Raw genomic sequence first — 20,054 nt, forward strand, 5'->3', positions numbered from 1 at the left:
TACTGCAATAGGCCACTAAACGCTTTTGCCACAAATAACTGCAACAGTGAAGTGCATATATATTTTTCTTTCTGTACTGAAATAGAACACTAAACTCTTTCAACACATATAACCGCCAAAGTGAACTGAAAATATATATATATTTTTTTTGTACTGAAATAGGCCACTAAACATTTTCAACATATTTACCGCAGAAGTGAACTGAGAATATATATTTCTTTCTGTTCTGAAATAGGCCACTAAACGCTTTCGCCACAAATAACTGCAACAGTGAAGTGTGTATATATTTTTCTTTCTTTCTGAACTGAAATAAGCCACTAAACGCTTTCAACATATACAACCGCCGAAGTGAACTGAGAATATATTTTTCTATTTGTACTGAAATAGGCCACTAAACGCTTTCAAATTCAACACATATAACTGCAGAAGTTAACTGAGAATATATTTTGCTTTTTGTACTGAAATAGATTACTAACGGTTTCGCCACAAATAACTGCAACAGTGAAGTGCGTATATATTTTTATTTCTGTACTGAAATAGGCTACTAAAGGTTTTCAACATAGCACTTGCACCCCAAATACAAGAACAAATTGCTGGAATGACAGAGCTGTATAATGGCTATTTGGATCCCCAAATAATCTTTCCCTGCACTTGTAAATCACTTTTATAGCAGTGTCCCTAGTGCCTTATGATGTCTCTCCCTGCACTAAGATGCTGTGAAATGATTCCTCCCTATCCTTTCCTTGCACTTATAAATAGTTTTTTCAGGGTTTTTTTTCACAATGAGGTTTTTCCTATTGCTGTCCCTAGCGCCTTCTCACGTCTGTCCTTGCACTCAGAATGCTGGAAAATGTCTGAATCTAAGATGGCCGCCGTATTTATAGGGCTGTGACATGGCTGGCTGGCTGCTGTTTGGCTGCATCATGCATGTCAGTCTGGGTGATCCTGCCTTCCCATACTTGCAGCAATTTTAGGAAAAATGGGATTCGTTACCACAAAGTGCGAGAAAATTTGCATTAGTTGCGAATTGAAATTTTTACTGAAATTCGGATCGAATTCTACTTTGTCAGCTTCGATTTGCTCATCTCTAGTTATGACAACCCTGCAATCCAGCAGCGGTGGCCGTGCTTTCACACAGGCTTGGACTGGCCCACCGGGGAGGTGAGGAATTCCTCAGTGGGCTCCTGCACCATAAGTGAGCCTTCATGTTTGAAGGCTCACTGTCACTAAAAGTTTTTCCTTGAGCTGCAGGCAGGTGGCGGTCAATGAGCTGCGTGGAGGAGCCTGACTCCTGTCTTCATGGGCCCCACTCCCGAACATATCCATGATCCCCTGCTGCAATCTACAAAGATGTCAACCATTGGGGGGCCCACCATGCTGCCCCAAGCTGTAGTACAGGCAGTGCTTCCTTCCTGAATAGGAAGGCTGATAAAGTGAAGGAGAGACTGTGAGTACTTTTAACTGACAGGGGTTCCTCTAGTCAGCACTTCCTGTCAGTGAGCTAACAAGCTTATATCCACATGTTCTGATTTTCAAAAAAAGTTTTTTGCCGAGATTTTTGTGAAAATCATAACATGTGGATAATAAGCTCACTGACAGGAAGTGCTGGCTGGATGCACCCCTGTTAATTAAAAGTACTCACAGGCTCTCCTCCGCTTTATCAGTCTTCCTATTCAGTATGGAAGCACTGCTGACACCACTGTGGAGCCCTGCTGCTATGAGAGAAGCACACAACAGGATGCTGAAGCCACAATACACATGCCAGAGAGGTCCACCATATGAAGTAGGTAAGGGAAATCTATACTGTCCAGTATATAGTGCAGTGTTAAAGGGTGTCTTTATGTGTAAAACTGTGTATAAAACCATGCCTTCTTGTGTAAAAGTGTGCCTGCTTGTCAAGTTTGTTAGGGCTTGCGCTACACAGCAACTTTGGCTCACAACACACACTGTGCGGCCAAAAATTGCAACAAAACAATGCTATATTGCAATTAATGAAAGTGAATGGTGTTGTGACTCGACAGTCACCCCATTCACTTAACTGTAGCACCGCATTGCTGTGCAACGTGTGTCACAGGCCAATGATGCTGTGTAGCCCAAACTTTAATGTGTAAAAACGCCTGCCGGTTCTCTTATTGTCTCTATGCACATAGCTTGGTTCTGTTACCGTCTCTATGCACAGAGCTTTGTTCTGTTATTGTATATAGGCACAGAGCTTGGTTCTGTTGTCTTATCTAGGCACAGAGCTTGGTTCTGTTATCGTATCTATGCACAGAGCTTGGTTCTGTTGTCGTATCTAGGCACAGAGCTTGGTTCTGTTGTCGTATCTAGGCACAGAGCTGTGTTCTGTTATTGTGTCTATACACAGAGCTTGGTTCTATTATCGTTTCTATGCACAGAGCTTGGTTCTGTTATCGTATCTATGCACAGAGCTTGGTTCTGTTGTCGTATCTAGGCACAGAGCTTGGTTCTATTATCGTATCTATGCACAGAGCTTGGTTCTATTATCGTTTCTATGGACAGAGCTTGGTTCTATTATCGTATCTATGCACAGAGCTTGGTTCTGTTGTCGTATCTAGGCACAGAGCTTGGTTCTATTATCGTTTCTATGCACAGAGCTTGGTTCTATTATCGTATCTATGCACAGAGCTTGGTTCTGTTGTCGTATCTAGGCACAGAGCTTGGTTCTATTATCGTTTCTATGCACAGAGCTTGGTTCTATTATCGTATCTATGCACAGAGCTTGGTTCTATTATTGTTTCTATGGACAGAGCTTGGTTCTATTATCGTATCTAGGCACAGAGCTTGGTTCTGTTACGGTCTCTATGCACAGAGCTTTGTTCTGTTACTTTCTCTATGCACAGAGCTTGGTTCTGTTACGGTCTCTATGCACAGAGCTTTGTTCTGGTATTGTATCTAGGCACAGAGCTTGGTTCTATTATCGTTTCTATGCACAGAGCTTGGTTCTGTTGTCGTATCTAGGCACAGAGCTTGGTTCTATTATCGTTTCTATGCACAGAGCTTGGTTCTATTATCGTATCTATGCACAGAGCTTGGTTCTATTATTGTTTCTATGGACAGAGCTTGGTTCTATTATCGTAATCTAGGCACAGAGCTTGGTTCTGTTACTGTATCTAGGCACAGAGCTTGGTTCTGTTACTTTCTCTATGCACAGAGCTTGGTTCTGTGACGGTCTCTATGCACAGAGCTTGGTTCTGTTACTGTATCTAGGCACAGAGCTTTGTTCTGTTATTGTATCTAGGCACAGAGCTTGGTTCTATTATCGTTTCTATGCACAGAGCTTGGTTCTGTTATCGTATCTATGCACAGAGCTAGGTTCTATTATCGTTTCTATGGACAGAGCTTGGTTCTATTATCGTATCTATACACAGAGCTTGGTTCTGTTGTCGTATCTAGGCACAGAGCTTGGTTCTGTTGTCGTATCTGTGCGGCCAAAAATTGCAACAAAACAATGCTATATTGCAATTAATGAAAGTGAATGGTGTTGTGACTCGACAGTCACCCCATTCACTTAACTGTAGCACCGCATTGCTGTGCAACGTGTGTCACAGGCCAATGATGCTGTGTAGCCCAAACTTTAATGTGTAAAAACGCCTGCCGGTTCTCTTATTGTCTCTATGCACATAGCTTGGTTCTGTTACCGTCTCTATGCAAAGAGCTTTGTTCTGTTATTGTATATAGGCACAGAGCTTGGTTCTGTTGTCTTATCTAGGCACAGAGCTTGGTTCTGTTATTGTATCTATGCACAGAGCTTGGTTCTGTTACTGTATCTATACACAGAGCTTGGTTCAATTATCGTTTCTATGCACAGAGCTTGGTTCTGTTATCGTATCTATGCACAGAGCTTGGTTCTGTTGTCGTATCTAGGCACAGAGCTTGGTTCTGTTATTGTATCTAGGCACAGAGCTTGGTTCTGTTATTGTATCTAGGCACAGAGCTTGGTTCTGTTACTTTCTCTATGCACAGAGCTTGGTTCTGTTACGGTCTCTATGCACAGAGCTTTGTTCTGTTATTGTATCTAGGCACAGAGCTTGGTTCTATTATCGTTTCTATGCACAGAGCTTGGTTCTGTTATCGTATCTATGCACAGAACTTGGTTCTGTTATCGTATCTAGGCACAGAGCTTGGTTCTATTATCGTTTCTATGCACAGAGCTTGGTTCTATTATCGTATCTATGCACAGAGCTTGGTTCTATTATCGTTTCTATGGACAGAGCTTGGTTCTATTATTGTATCTATGCACAGAGCTTGGTTCTGTTGTCGTATCTAGGCACAGAGCTTGGTTCTATTATCGTTTCTATGCACAGAGCTTGGTTCTATTATCGTATCTATGCACAGAGCTTGGTTCTATTATCGTATCTATGCACAGAGCTTGGTTCTGTTGTCATATCTAGGCATAGAGCTTGGTTCTATTATCATATCTATGCACAGAGCTTGGTTCTGTTGTCATATCTAGGCACAGAGCTTGGTTCTATTGATTACCCAGGTACAAAGCTTAGTTATGATGCCGTCTGTTAGTGTATGACAATTCTGAGCATGGTTCTGTTAGCATTTCTTAGTGCTCAGCTTGGTTCAGATATTGTATGTTAGTAGTGAGCTTGGTTCTATTGATGGGTCTAAGTACTTGGCACTTCTGCCATATCTATGTTTAAAGCTTATTTCTGTTACCATATCTGAGCATATCGTATTGCTGATCTTAGTTTGGTTATCATATCTAAGTAGCAGCTTAGGATAATATAGATAATTTAGTGTATATATCATATGAATATGTTGCACGGCATTAACTTTACTAAAATGTATAATCGCCTTCGTATCAGGTTTTTGGTTCTCGCTATAAGTCCCCTTAAAAAACTCCTTTGTGGTCTAACCCCTTTTAATATCACCTAACTGTTTGGACTTACCAAGGACTAACGCTTTGTATACTACTAACTTCCGCACCTGCCATCAAGTAATATTAAGAAAGCGATCCCGGATATTACCTACTCCATTACATGCGGATTACGTGAACTGTAACAATAATAACAACTTACTAACTGGACTGTTTTGTTTCTGGTGTTTCCCTTCTTTTTTTTTTTTTTCTTGCCTCTGTTCATTAATACCTGGATGTCCCAGGCAATTCTCCCTGATTTTTATTTTTTTTGCTTGAGAAATCACGACGTATGTGGTGAACGCTCGGACTAACTGCTTGGATTATCCCTATTAACACTGACTAGTTTATGTATTATATTAACTATATTAACAGAGTTTTCAACAGGGGAAAATGTGTAATATAGATTGATTTGTTGGGGGAATAATCGAAATAGTTGTGAGAAAGGGAGGTGAAGAGTTGGGGAGGAAGGAGGAAGGAGAGAGGAAAGTAGGAGAGGGGGAGGGGGTGAGAGAGGAGAGAGGTAGAAGGGAGGTAGAAGAGAAGGAAGGAAGAAAACAAAGAAGGAAAAAAAAAATATATATATATATACAAAGATGCCCCCAAAGAAAAAAGAGGAACAGCGTGCTCCTACTAGTGTCAGTAGTAGGAGATCAATAACAGGTGTAGAGATTGGGCAAAAACAGCATAATTTAAATAAATACCTGACTCCTAATTCCACGGTCTCTACTCCTCCACAGAGCGAAAAAAGGATAAACACAGAAGTATACACTATGACACAGGAGAATGTGAACGAGGGTACTACGGGAGGGGTAGGTACTCTTGAGCCGGCCCTAGAGATGGACATAAAAATGATGAAGGATATATTTCAGACCGTCTCTAGGACGGAAAATATAATGGGGAGTATAGTGACACAGATTGGGGCAGTACAAGCTGACGTCAGTATAATCCGAGGGGATATGGAGAAAATAAGAGAGCGACTATATGAGATAGAAAAAAGGATTCCTGCTCTGGAGTATTCGGTAGAGAAGCTAGAGAAAGAGGTCCTATGTTTGAAAGAGTCAAATACTAAGATGGAACAAAAAATAATATATCAGGAAGATAGATCGCGGTGGACAAATATACGATGCGTAGGGATTCCAGAACGGGAGGAGGGGAATAACAGTATTGATTATATGGAGCGATGGATAAAAGCAAATTGTACTGAGGGTATTCTTTCTCCCATGTTCTCTATCGAAAGAGCACATAGGGTCCCCGGGAAAAAAAGGGTCCCAGGTGACTATCCCAGACATATGCTGGTGAAATGTCTACTTTCCAAGGATCAGGATGCAATATTAGCAGATGCTAGGGTTTCTGATAAATATCAAATACATGGGGTAAAGATAAGATTATTTCAAGACTATTCGGCAGATACTAATGCACGAAGGAAAGAGTATATAAGTGTAAAAAAGAGATTAAGGGAAGTAGGTTTGAAATATAGCTTACTCTTTCCTGCAAAGTTAAGAGTGGAATATAAAGGAAAGGCTGAATTCTTTCAGACACCAGCGGATGTAGATGAATGGTTAGATAGGATGGATAGCAGTTAGGGCATGGGGGAGGTTGGGGAGCCATTATGCTGAGTATTGGAGCTGCCTTGTCTGCTGATCTACGGCGGGGGAGCTACTGAGAAGGGGGGTGGTGGGAGAGGAGAAGGGAGAGAGGGGGGAGCCCCCTTTTTTTTTTTTTTCTGCCCCCTCCGCTAGATGGTTAGGTTTGTCTCGTTAAACGTGAGAGGTTTGAGGGAAAGGATTAAGAGATATGCTGTGTTTGAGTGGATTAGGAGGTTCTTGCCAGCCATCGTCTGCCTTCAAGAGACACACTTAGTTAAAGAGTCCCTCATATGGATGGAGAAGGGATGGAGAGCGGAAGGGTATCATTCGGTATACACTACCTATTCCAGAGGGGTTTCAATTTTGGTGCATAAAAAGATCAAATTTGATTGTGTTACATGTGAGGCGGACGATTGTGACAGGTACCTATTTCTACATTGTAATGTGGAAGGGGTTAAAATGGTAATCGCAAATGTATATATTCCTCCACCATATATGTCAGATGTGTTGTACGAGTTGTATAGATTTATGTTGAATAGACAGGAATGTATAATGATTGCGACAGGAGATTATAATGCTGTAATGGATCCACTCAGAGACAGACTCTCGGGCGGAGGGGGAAGAATACAAAATGTAGATCTTTGCAAAATGGTCTTGGAGTTCAACTGGATTGATGTCTGGCGTTACTTAAATCCAGAGGAAATAATGTATTCCTGTTACTCTAAAACACACCAAACGTGGTCAAGAATAGATATGGTTCTAGGAAATAAAAACTTAATGACCCAAAGTAGGATAAAGATAAAGTATTTGCCTATGGCTTTATCAGATCACAGTGCTATTGTAATGGATTTGGATTTGAACAAGAGGCAAAATTTGCCACTGTTCAAGTTCAACCCCCATTGGTTAATGTATATTCCAGATAAAGAGAGTATAGGGCTGGAATTAAAAAACTTTTTTTTAGAAAATAGCGGTTCTGCTAAAAGATCTATAGTGTGGGATACGGCTAAGGCATACTTGAGAGGATGTCTGTTTAAAAAGGTGAATTATTTTTTTTAAAAACAGCAAAGAAAAGGGTAAATTACTGGAAAAGAAATTAGAAGATGCAAGATCAATATGTGTAATGAATCCGACTGGAAATAATAAGAAGAAATGGGAGCAAGAACATGAAAATTTAAAAGCATATTATATGGATAAAACAAGGACGGAATTGTTCTTTCAGGGGTTTCAGTTGGCTTCGGAGGGAGAAAAGGTAGGAAAAATCTTAGCAGGTATAGTGAAAAATCAGAAAGGGAAAACATGGATAGGGGCAATTAAGGATAGTAGAGATGAAATAGTTAGTTCACCCGAGGGAATTAAAAAGGTCTTTGTTGATTATTTTCAGGAACTTTATAAGTCTAGGGTATAATACAACAAAAAAGACCTGGACAATTATTTGGATCAGATTGTTATCCCCGAGATATCTAAAACACAAAAAGAATACTTGGATAAAGAAATTTCCAATTCAGAGATAGAGGAGGTTCTGGGTCAGGTGAAACCATTGAAATCACCAGGGTGTGACGGACTACCCTTTGAAATATATAAAACCTTCTCGCAGGTGTTAATACCGGAATTAAGAGCGACACTGTGTGAGGCCCAAAAAATTGGTGATTTACCAGAATCAATGAAAGAAGCAATAATAACACTGATCCCAAAAAAGAGTAAAGAACAACTAGATCCCGGCTCATATAGACCGATATCTTTGCTGAATACGGACGTGAAGATTCTAGCAAAGGTTTTGGCAGGTAGACTTTCTAAGGTGATTAAAGGTATAATCCAAGAAGATCAGACAGGTTTTATACCAGGAAGGACAATATATGCAAATATTAGAAGGCTGTACCTTAATATTGAAGCTAATAAAATAGAAGCTGGCGAAAAAGCTATCCTTTCACTGGATGCACAAAAGGCTTTTGACTGCATCGAGTGGGAGTATTTACGGGCAGTATTGAAAAGGGTTGGTATAGAAGAGGGATTTATAAGATGGATTCAACTCATATACTCCAATCCAAGGTCCAGGGTGATGGTGGATGGGAGCTTGTCCCTGCCTTTTGCCCTTCATAGGGGCACTAGGCAGGGATGCCCTCTCTCCCCACTATTATTCGCCATTGCAATAGAACCTTTGGCATGTTTGATAAGAAATAATAGGGAATACATTGGTTTTCAGTATAGGGATGAAAAAGAAAAATTAATAATGTATGCTGATGATATCTTATTATTTTTGCACAATACGGGGGACGAGTTTAATAGAGTCATAGATATAATAGATAAGTTTGGCTTTTTTTCGGGGTTAAATATAAATTAGGAGAAGTCCCATATGATGTTATTAGGTAAGGGGCCATCACAGAATTCTGCAAGGGTGCACGTGCTTGAGCAACACGAGAGCTTTAAATATTTAGGTATACAGATTTCTACAAATATTCAGGATTATGAGAAATTAAATGTACTCCCCTTAATAAAAGAGCTTAGAGCCAAAATACACATCTGGAAAAAATTACCATTGTCAATTCAGGGCCGGGTGAACTTAATAAAAATGATTTTCCTTCCAAAAATATTATATGTCCTACAAAATTCCCCAATGTGGTTGCCGAAAAAATTCTTAAGGTTGTTAGATAGTTTAATGGGGGAGTTTATCTGGAAAGGTGATACTCCCAGGCTAAGGAGAGAGGTTCTTCAGCTCCCAGTAAGAGACGGTGGTTTAGCAGTTCCAAATTGTTTTTTTTATTATTTAATAACACAATATACTCAGATAAATGGACCTTTAAAAGGAAGGGTTGGGCGGGATGAGTTAATAAAAATGGGGTGGATAGGGGACACTAATTATTTAGAGGTTTTGGAGTCAGGAACACTAGGGAAAAATAGCACAATAAATAATATTATGAATTTAATGGGAAACATATGGGTGGAACTTAAAAAAAATATGGATATTAAGGGCTATCTCCACTATACACCTATTTGGAAAAACATAAACCTAAAGGAAGTGCAAAGGATTAAATCCTATATAGATTGGGGAAAAAAGGGGGTAAAATACTTAGTTCAAATATTTGAGGAGGATAAACTGAAGGATTTCTCTACCTTGGCAACGGAGTTTGGAATCCATCAAAAGGATAGCTTTAAATATCTCCAGTTAAAAAATGCTGTTAGGATACCAGCTAATCCAAATAAATATAAAACAGAACAATCAGATAGAATATATAAATTTATTAATGGAGGGGGAAAAAAAGGAGCTACGAAAAAAAGATATGGAATTTTGATGGAGGCAAAAAAAGAAGGGATTATAATATCAGCTAGAGGAATTTGGGAAAAAGAGTTCCTATCTTTTACGGAAGAAAAATGGAATGATGCCCTCAGAAGTTATACTAGGGTTTCAGAAAGGGCTTCACATAAAATTTTGCAATTCTTTATACTCCATAGATTACATCGATCTCCCTGGGTGCTAAAGAAAATGGGGGTTAGAACCTTGGATAATTGTCCAAAATGTAGGGGTGAGAGGGCGGATCTCATACATTGTTTTTGGAGATGCCCAAAATTGATAAGGTACTGGAAAGAGATTGTAGAGATTACATCATTATTTTTGGGCATTCAAGTTTTGGAAGACCCCGTAGTTTGTATATTGGGTGCTACTGCACACTTAAAGTTAAACAGAGAGCTACAGTTGGTGTTGAATAAAGTATTGTTTCAGGCTAGACTGTTGATACTTCGGAAATGGATAAATAAAGAGCCCCCTACAGTAGGACAGTGGCAGGAAGCTGTGCTTAACCTGATTAGATTGGAACAGGTTTCGGAGAGATTGAGTGATAGACAGGGAAAAATTGATAAAATTTGGAAGAAATGGTTGAACCAGGGCCGAGATGTTTGAAAAAAAAGTTTTTAGTTTTTTTTTGTTTTTTGTTTTTTTTGGCTCCCTCTCTCTCTCTTCAATGGGGTGGGTGGGTATATGGGGTAAAAGGTTAAAGCAAATGTTAATTAAATGGAAAATGTTAATATATGATAGAGTTTTGTAATACGGACCTTTTGGACGGTCCATTAATGTATTTGTCTTTTTGTAAAAGAGAAAAAAAAAGAAAAAATAAAGAGAATAAAAGAAAAAAAAAAAAAACTTTACTAAAATGTACTCCTTTCAAAGACAATAACGTATATGTACCTCAAAATGGTGGTAACAAAAACTGTAACACATCTTATAAAAAAACAAGCCTCATTCAGCTACAAAAGTAAGGTTATGGCTTTCGGAATACAAAGGCATAAAAATTACTCTTTCTCCACAAAACATGCTTTTACAGATCAAAATTAGTAAAATATGAAATAATCTATACAAATCTTTTTAATAATGTTATTTATACTGCCCTGTTCATGCAATAAAAAAAAACATGTAATGATAGCGGTTTTAGGCCTCCTGCACACGACCGTATGGCTTTTTCAGTGTTTTGCGGTCCGTTTTTCACGGATCCGTTGTTCCGTTTTTTGTTTCCGTTGTGTTTCTGTTTCTGTTCCGTTTTTCCGTTCCATTTTTCCATATGGCATATACAGTATACAGTAATTGCATAGATAAAATTGGGCTGGGCATAACATTTTCAATAGATGGTTCTGCAAAAAAACAGAACGGAAACGGAAGACATACGGATGCATTTCCATATGTGTTCCGTTTTTTTGTGGATCCATTGACTTGAATGGAGCCACGGAACGTGATTTGCGGGCAATAATAGGACATGTTCTATCTTTAAACGGAACGGAAAAATGGAAATATGGAAAAGGAATGCATACGGAGTACATTCCGCTTATTTTGCGGAACCATTGAAATGAATGGTTCCGTATACGGTCCGTATACGGACCGTATACGGACCGTATACGGAACGCAAAAAGCGGCCAGTAAACGGGGGGGGGAAATGGTCGTGTGCAGGAGGCCTTACTGTTTAAAAAGTTATGTGTCCTGGAATTCTGTGTAAAATTGCTGTGTCATAAAGGCCTAACAATGAACTAGCAATATTGGCATGCAACTGTAGGGTGGGCCCCCAAAGTCACTTCCACTGGTGGGCCCTAGGGTTCCCAGTCTGACACTGCTTGCACATTATAGCCTATGTGCACTCCCACAATCCCAGCCACCAGAGAGGCCAGTACTTTTTCCTATTGTGTGCAAGAACGACCACTGCTGCTGGATTGCAGGGTGGTTGTAACCATGGAAATGAGCAGTGTATAGTGATGGAAAAATGAATCCTGTCAGTAAAGGAAGCAATATGGATTATAACAATACATTAGTAAGTGCCTTGTATTAACTTTCTCTGCATGATAAATCCCACTTGCTGAAGTGACACAACCCCTTTAAGTTTATTTTTACTGGTTGTAAAGAGATTAGCATAAAAGATCATTCTGGAGACAAGCGATAAGAGGAACAAGGTGATCCGCCAGACATCTTATCTGAGGGATTTTACTCTGAATCGGACTGAGAAGTCTGGATTGTATGTAAAAACATGCAGGCTGCAGAAAATAGTTGAGAATTTTTAATTATAACCAATTGCTAAAATGACTTAGCACATAAGAAATGCAATTAATTATATAAAAAATAATTAATGTGAAGGTGTCTTCAGCTAAATCTCCTTAGAAAAAAAAATTGGGGTTGTGTTGTGCCACCTGGACTAGGTGATCTGTCGTTTTTAATATGTTTAATGTGGCCCAGCACTTCTTCCTAGTTTGAAAAGGTGCAATTTAAATGGGTTTTTCAGGCCCCTGGTATTGATGACTATCCCCACAATAGGTCATCAATGACTGATTAGCCTCCAGCACTGGAATTAGCACTTTGAATACACAGGAAGCACAGCTCCATTCAAAGTGTAATGGCAAGGCTGGGCTACTGCAGCTCATTTTCCATTGAAGTGAAGGGGCTGAAGAAATCTTCAGGTGGCACCTTCCAGAATTAAGATGTACGCTTTCATCCATTCTCGAGACTATTGCTCTCCTGAAAATGTATTATTGTTATTATTATCACATATTAATATATTTGTCCATTTAAAATAAAAAGGAAATTGGTGTGATAAATATAGTATTTTAGATATTAACCTCTTAATGACATAGCATATTTTGGCTTTCAGGAAGCAGCCCAATTTTTTAAATCTGACATGTGTCACTTTACTCGCTAATAACTTGGGAACACTTTTACTTAACCAAGTAATTCAGAAATCTTTTATTTCTTTTTTACACATTGTATAATCATGTTAGTGATACATTTTGTTCAATATGTTTTGGTTTATTTATTTAAAAAAATTGTCAAAAAGATTAGAATTTCTCTGCTTGTAAGGTATAATCATACCACACAAATTATAACCACAATTTTTCAAATGTTCAAAACCTGAACCACACTGAATTTTGAGACCTTCTTTTTACTAAGATGTTTTTCAGGTACCATTTCTGGTTTGCAGATGTCATGAAGTGCCAAAACATAAGAATTAACTGTACCCCTAAAGGAATTAATCTAGGGGTGATGTGACTATTTTGACAGTTATTTTATAAAAATTATTAACATTGTGTGTAAAAATTACATTTTTCCAGTACCATGTTTCTTTAGCCCCATTTTTTTCATTTTTACAAAGGAGAACTGCACCTCACAACGTGTTACACAATTTCTCCCAAATACAGCAATACCCCAAACTGCTGTTTGGATAAAAAGGAAGGTCTCAGTAGGAAAAAAAAAATTTTTTTTGCTGGAATGTATTTTGGTACCAGTACAATAGAAACCCAAAATATGACCTCATTTGCAACTATACTCCAAAGGAAATCCGCTAGGGGTGTGGTGATTATATTTTTCCCAATAGTATGTTGCTTTAGCCCCAATTTTTTGTCAACTGATCCGTGTGAAGGCTCATTTTTTGTGGGACAAGCTGTAGATTTTTATAGGTATCATTTGAGCTGTAATGTATTTTGCCTGTCAGTAGTACACTAGCAATCCACCCATTAGACCCAGCTTCTGGCCATGGTCACAATCAGGACACTGCAACTACATAACTGGAGTACAGAAGGGGGCCAATCCCTCTGTAAACAACTTAGGAGCCACAGTCAGTATTGGCATCTAAGGGGTCAAATGGTCAAGATCAGAGGTAGCTCTGATCCTAGCAATTGCAGCAAGGTGTCAGTTGCATGTCACACCCACTGCAGATGCTATCACAATGCTGTAATAATATGGTATTTTGCATTAAGTCCCACCCACTCATGATGTAATAGTATCTCAGCCAACAATCTAATGTAAATGAAGAGCTTCCAAATTTCCCCAAATAGATGATGTTTAAGGGCAACTGTCAGCAGATTTGTACCTATGTAACTCTCTGACCTGTTACATGTGCCCTTGGCAGCTGAAGGCATCTGTGTTGGCCCCAGGTTTATATGTGCCTGCATTGCTGAAAATTATGTTTTAATATATGCAAATGAACCTCTGGCTAACCTCCGACACTCAAGCTGTGGTGAAACTATGACTCCCAGCATGATCTACTCATTTCTATGGAGTTCTGAGAACTGCCAAGCAAGTGTGCATCTTGGGAGTTGTAGTTTTACTACAGCTGGAGTGCTGTCACTGCTGTAGGATCAACAGGGGCATTGCCATTTCTCCTAGAGGCCCAGCTGTCTCTGCAACTGTCAAATCCCCCCCCCCCCAACCCCTCACCCCCACCGGAACTTTGATTAACAAGACAGATGTGACGATGTTTTCACTGCCTGGCCATGTCAAAGTGGAAAGGGTGCGGCAGTTGCAGAGAGAGCTGAGCCTCTAAATGTTATAAAAAATCTTTTGTTCTAAAAAAAAACTTTTTAAAGTGAATAGATTCTATTTTCCTTTACTTCTGTAAACTCCGAACTTTCTTAAAATATCACATAAAGCAAGCTAAAAATAACCTCCCATAATGTTTTTTCAGTTCGTGTTTCTGCATATTTCACACATTTCCTTAGACCTTGAGTCTTCTTAACAAATCAATTTGGCATGAAATGAATATATTTATACTTTTCTTTTGCTGTAGATTGTTTTCTTTGAGGACAGAGACTTCCAGGGTCGCTCCTATGAGTGCATTTCAGACTCCTCTGATTTACATTCCCATGTAGATCAGTGCAACTCTATCCGGGTAGAGAATGGCTGCTGGATGATCTATGAGTGTCCTAACTATATGGGATATCAGTATTATCTGAAGAAGGGGGAATACCCTGATTACCAGAGGTGGATGGGTATCAACAACTGCATCAGGTCATGTCGCATGATTTTGCCAGTAAGTGATTTTATATAGTTCTCTGAACATAACTTTAACACTGGATATTGCAGGCATTCTACATGATAATGTATCAGGCTAAAGTCAGGGCATGCATAAAGTGCTCAGACTTACAAATATGATGATCAGCAGGAATGAAAATACCTGTATGAAGCCTCTCAGTGCATGTAATGTACAGATGCTCTACTGCCCTCAACTGAAGTACCAAACAAGGAGAACATCTGCATGGAGTTTGTATGTTCTCCCCGTGTTTTCTCCAGTTTCCTCCCACACTCCAAAGACATAGTAACATAGTAACATAGTTTATAAGGCCGAAAAAAGACATCTGTCCATCCAGTTTGGCCTGTTATCCTGCAAGTTGATCCAGAGGAAGGCAAAAAAAAAACTGTGAGGTAGAAGCCAATTTTCCCCACTGAAGAAGAAAAAAATTCCTTCCCGACTCCAAAAAGGCAATCAGAATAACTCCCTGGATCAACAACCCATCTCTAGTAACTATAACCTGTAGTATTATTACACTCCAGAAATACATCCAGGCCCCTCTTGAATTCCTTTATTGTACTCACCATCACCACCTCCTCAGGCAGAGAGTTCCATAGTCTCACTGCTCTTACCGTAAAGAATCCTCTTCTATGTTTGTGTACAAACCTTCTTTCCTCCAGACGCAGAGAATGTCCCCTCATCACAGTCACAGTCCTGGGGATAAATAGATGATGGGAGAGATCTCTGTACTGACCCCTGATATATTTATACATAGTAATTAGATCTCCCCTCAGTCGTCTTTTATCTAAAATGAATAACCCTAATTTTGATAATCTTTCAGGGTATTGTAGTTGCCCCATTCCAGTTATTACTTTAGTTGCCCTCCTCTGAACCCTCTCTAGTTCTGCTATATCTGCCTTGTTCACAGGAGCCCAGAACTGTACACAGTACTCCATGTGTGGTCTGACTAGTGATTTGTAAAGTGGTAGGACTATGTTCTCATCAGAGGCATCTATGCCCCTTTTGATGCAACCCTTTACCTTATTGGCCTTGGTTTCTACAGCTTAGTTTGCTGTTCACTAAAATTCCTAGGTCCTTTTCCATGCCAGTGTTACCCAGTGTTTTACCATTTAGTATGTACACGTGACTTGCATTATTCCTTCCCATGTGCATAACCTTACATTTATCAGTGTTAAACCTCATCTGCCACTTATCTGCCCAAGCCTCCAATATATCCAGATACCTCTGTAGCAGTATACTGTCCTCTTCCGTGTTAATTACTATACACAGTTTAGTGTCATCGGCAAAAATTGATATTTTACTGTGCAAGCCTTCTACAAGATCATTAATAAATATATTGAAGAGAATAGGGCCCAATACTGACCCCTGAGGTACTTCACTAGTGACAGTGACCCAATCTGAGTGTGTACCGTTAATAACCACCCTCTGTTTTCTATCACTGAGCCAGTTACTTACCCACATACAGACGTTTTCTCCCAGTCCGAGCATTCTCATTTTATATACTAACCTTTCATGCGGTACAGTGTCAAATGCTTTGGAGAAGTCCAGATATACGACATCCATTGATTCGCCGCTGTCAAGTCTAGAACTTACCTCCTCATAGAAACTTAGTTTGATATGACCAATGCCTCATGAAGCCATGCTGATATGGCGTTATTTGCTTATTTTCTTTGAAGTACTCCAAGATAGCATCTCTTAGAAAACCTTCAAACAGTTTACCCACCACAGATGTTAAACTTACCGGCCTATAGTTTCCAGGCTCTGTTTTTGGACCCTTGGACATACTGATAGGGAACTTAGATTGTGAGTCCCATTGAGGACAGCTTGATGCTAATGTCTGTAAAGCGCTAAGGAATATAGCAGCGCTATATAAGTGCATAAAAAAAATTAAAAAAAATAAGTAACAGGAAACCTCTGTATTCAGGAAAGCGGCATACCCTCAGGCAGAATTTGGGGGGATATTTGCACCCTAGCTCAGCTCGCTAAGTTGTCCCAGCAAAATGGCAACTACTGGCATCCCCTAAAGTTAAATCCTGAGATCTATTTATGTTATCGTGTAGAATGCCTGTAAAAGTGTATGTAACAGATTTGTAGTTGTCTGCATCTAAGTGAAGTTAATGGTCATAGAATATCACAAATATCAGTAAAAGTCAAGACTAAACGTTTATGCAAAAGCAAAGATAAGCCTAGCATATACATCTATCTAGAGAAGAGTGAATTAATTGTAAACTATTCAAATTAGTTTCAAATCTCCCAAAAATTTTGATTCAAGCTAAATCCGATATTTTGCAATACAATTTGGATGATTTACAATACAATTTGTAAAATTTCAGCCACCATTTTAGAGACTGAAGACAGAAAAGAAGGCATCTACTACTTAAAAAGGATAATTTATGGACCATGTTTTAATTTAAAAATAAAATCCAACATTGCAGGGTGCTTTTAACAGGTTGTTTCGTTACAACCATCTACCATATGTCACTGTCACTTTGACATAGAGATGTAGCAGGTTTAACACACATACTTGGTGAGTTATCACATCTAATTAACGTGTTATGACTGTGACTGTTAACTCTGCTGTCTATGCAAATGCAGCAAAAGTAACAAACACTTGGTAAATTATCACATCTAGTTATGCGTGACTGTTAACGTTGCTACATCTAATAAAGGTAATATTGAAACCATAATGTGCATATATGATTATTTTTCCTAACTGAACAACATTTTAAAGGGCTTCTGTCACCCCACTAAACAATATATTTTTTTTGGGGGTACTTATAATCCCTATACTGCGATATATCTATACATTATGGTATTAATCATTTTCGTTCTGTAGATAAGGCAAAAAACATACTTTTCTAATATGCTAATTACCTGTCTACCAGGAGGTAGGGCGTCTACTTGCTGGTAGCAGCCGCAAAAAAATGCCCCCTCCTCCTGTTGATTGACAGGGCCAGCCACGATCTCCTCCTCCGGCTGGCCCTGTCTGCATTTCAAAAATCACGCGCCTGTCTTGATTCGGCGCAGGCGCTCTGAGAGAAGGAGGCTCGCCTCCTCAGCACTCCCTCAGTGCGCCTGCGCCGATGACGTCATCGAAAGAGAAGACGTCATCGGCGCAGACTGAGGGAGTGCTGAGGAGGCAAGCCTCCTTCTCTCAGAGCGCCTGCACCGAATCAAGACAGGCGCGCGATTTTTGAAATGCAGACAGGGCCAGCCGGAGGAGGAGATCGCGACTGGCCCTGTCAATCAACAGGAGGAGGGGGCGGTTTTTTGCGGCTGCTACCAGCAAGTAGACGCCCTACTTGCTGGTAGACAGGTAATTAGCATATTATAAAAGTACTTTTTTTGCCTTATCTACAGAACGAAAATGATTAATAACATAATGTATAGATATATCGCAGTATAGGGATTATAAGTACCCCAAAGAAATTATATTGTTTAGTGGGGTGACAGAAGCCCTTGAAGCTTATTTTTCATAACTAATGTTGCCTTGGCATTAAAGAGCTTGAAAAGAGAAGACTACAGTCCTATGAGACCTCAGAGTGTCATACACAACTTTTCTGGGCATTCTGAGAACTTTCGATTGGGGTCGAATTTATTCATTCACAAATCAAATCTGCCAACCAATTCGTTAGAATCAGACTCAAAATGAATTTCAAGAAATTTGCTAATCTCTACTCATATCTGTATATTTTTGTCATACACAGCCTAATTATGGGATCAGCAGTAGAAGAGGGATTATTGTTGTGTTTGACTTATACATGGACGTTGATATTAATCTTGTTTTTTTAAAGCAACAAGGATCCCAGCAGATAAAGATCTATGAGAAAGAAGACTTTAAGGGAAAAATGGTGGAATTATCAAATGACTGTCCCAATGTCCATGAGAGGTTTCAGTACAACAATATCCATTCTTGCAATGTAATTCAGGGAAACTGGATCTTTTATGAAGAGCCCAATTACGAAGGAAGGCAATATCTCCTGAAGCCTGGAGAATACAGGAGGTTCAGTGACTGGGGCGCTGTGGATGGCAGAGTTGGTTCTTTCAGGCCCATCCTGGATATCTACTGATTTCACAATGAATGTTGAAATAAATCTCATATTGAAATCACAATGTGCATGTATGATCATTTTTCCTATCAGAATAACATTTTAAGCTCATTTTCTAATGATCTACCATTAAAAGAAATAAACGAAATTCAAAATTTTATATTGTCGATTTTTTTACTATACATCGTCTACAAGCAATTTAACAATAGATATGTCATTACCACTGTTTTCTCCCAAAACGAATCTCTTGAGCAGGGCTTCTATAAAGTTTTGTCAGATGGCATAATCCTTGATTTCTGTTCAGATTACACTTAATTTTACACAGGTATCTCTCTGGATTCCTGCACTTCATCGTATCTAATCTTTATTCTTACCTTATTGAGCCAGAGGAAAGTGGGGAAAAAAACTGTGAGGCTGAGTACAGTTATTTAAAAAGGAAAAAAAAACTTCCTGACTCCAAATATAACACTCTGGGACAATATCCCATCTCCAGAAATCTATTTTTACATTTAAAATAGGCATCCAGACCCTTCTTGAACTAGTTCAATGCATCAACCTTCACATCATCCACTGGCAGAGAGTTCCATAATCCCTATTTTGAATCCAGAGGGGGGGGGGGGGGGGAATCCGCAATCAGGTTTGAAATTGTCTGGAAATAGCAGCTATATAAGCAGCCTGAAAACACAATGTTTTTGTTCGCAAGTGTGTGTTTGTCTTAAGTGTGTGACTTTAGATTCAGGGACTACATAAATTAAGCTGATCATTTTATTATTGTCTTTTTTTCTCTCTTTTCTAGTGTAATCCACTAGCAAGTATGTGCTCCATGATTGACAAGGCAGTGCAGTGCACATCTTTTGCAATGTATGCAGTCCTGAAACTGTTGTTTTAGGGTGCATATTGTTGGGCAAAATGTGAGCAAATTGAATATTTGGAAGCCGAGATCCTGTATCTAAACGAGAAAATTTCAACACTGAGATAACTTGGCAATATTGAAAAGAGTTTGCTGTTCACTGAGCAGACAATCAATGGGGTAGATAAGGGAAGGCAGGGGGAAAGGGAAGAGTGCAAGGGAGGCTCAACACTGATCTGACAACCCCAACAAATTTGCAAGGTTAACAGATGAGACAGATGTCAGTTCAGGGATAGCACTGCTGCAGTAAGACTCTTCCTCTGCCAGTCAGGGGAATGTCAGCTCCAGTAAGCAGGGGACCAGGAGTGCAAGGCAGGCCAGACAGGTGCTGGTGGTGGGAGACTCAATCAT

At 39.4% G+C, this 20,054-nt stretch overlaps 1 protein-coding gene across 1 annotated transcript; it reads left to right on the forward strand.

Annotated features, from left to right (window-relative positions):
- The first annotated feature begins 6,474 nt into the window (after positions 1-6,474).
- Positions 6,475-18,814, forward strand: LOC121007642 (gamma-crystallin 2-like). Its single transcript, XM_040439722.1, has 3 exons — positions 6,475-6,483; positions 14,502-14,744; positions 18,539-18,814. The coding sequence occupies exons 1-3, from the start codon at positions 6,475-6,477 to the stop codon at positions 18,812-18,814; spliced, it is 528 nt and encodes a 175-aa protein (XP_040295656.1).
- Positions 18,815-20,054: the final 1,240 nt, after the last annotated feature.

This window comes from Bufo bufo, chromosome 7 (genome assembly GCF_905171765.1).
Source record: "Bufo bufo chromosome 7, aBufBuf1.1, whole genome shotgun sequence".
In the NCBI taxonomy this organism is placed as follows: domain Eukaryota; kingdom Metazoa; phylum Chordata; class Amphibia; order Anura; family Bufonidae; genus Bufo; species Bufo bufo.

Excerpts from the sequence above, each read along its gene's own strand:
- LOC121007642 (XM_040439722.1), top strand. Across the intron at positions 14,745-18,538 it reads CATGTCGCATGATTTTGCCA|CAACAAGGATCCCAGCAGAT; the intron begins GTAAGTGATTTT and ends GTTTTTTTAAAG.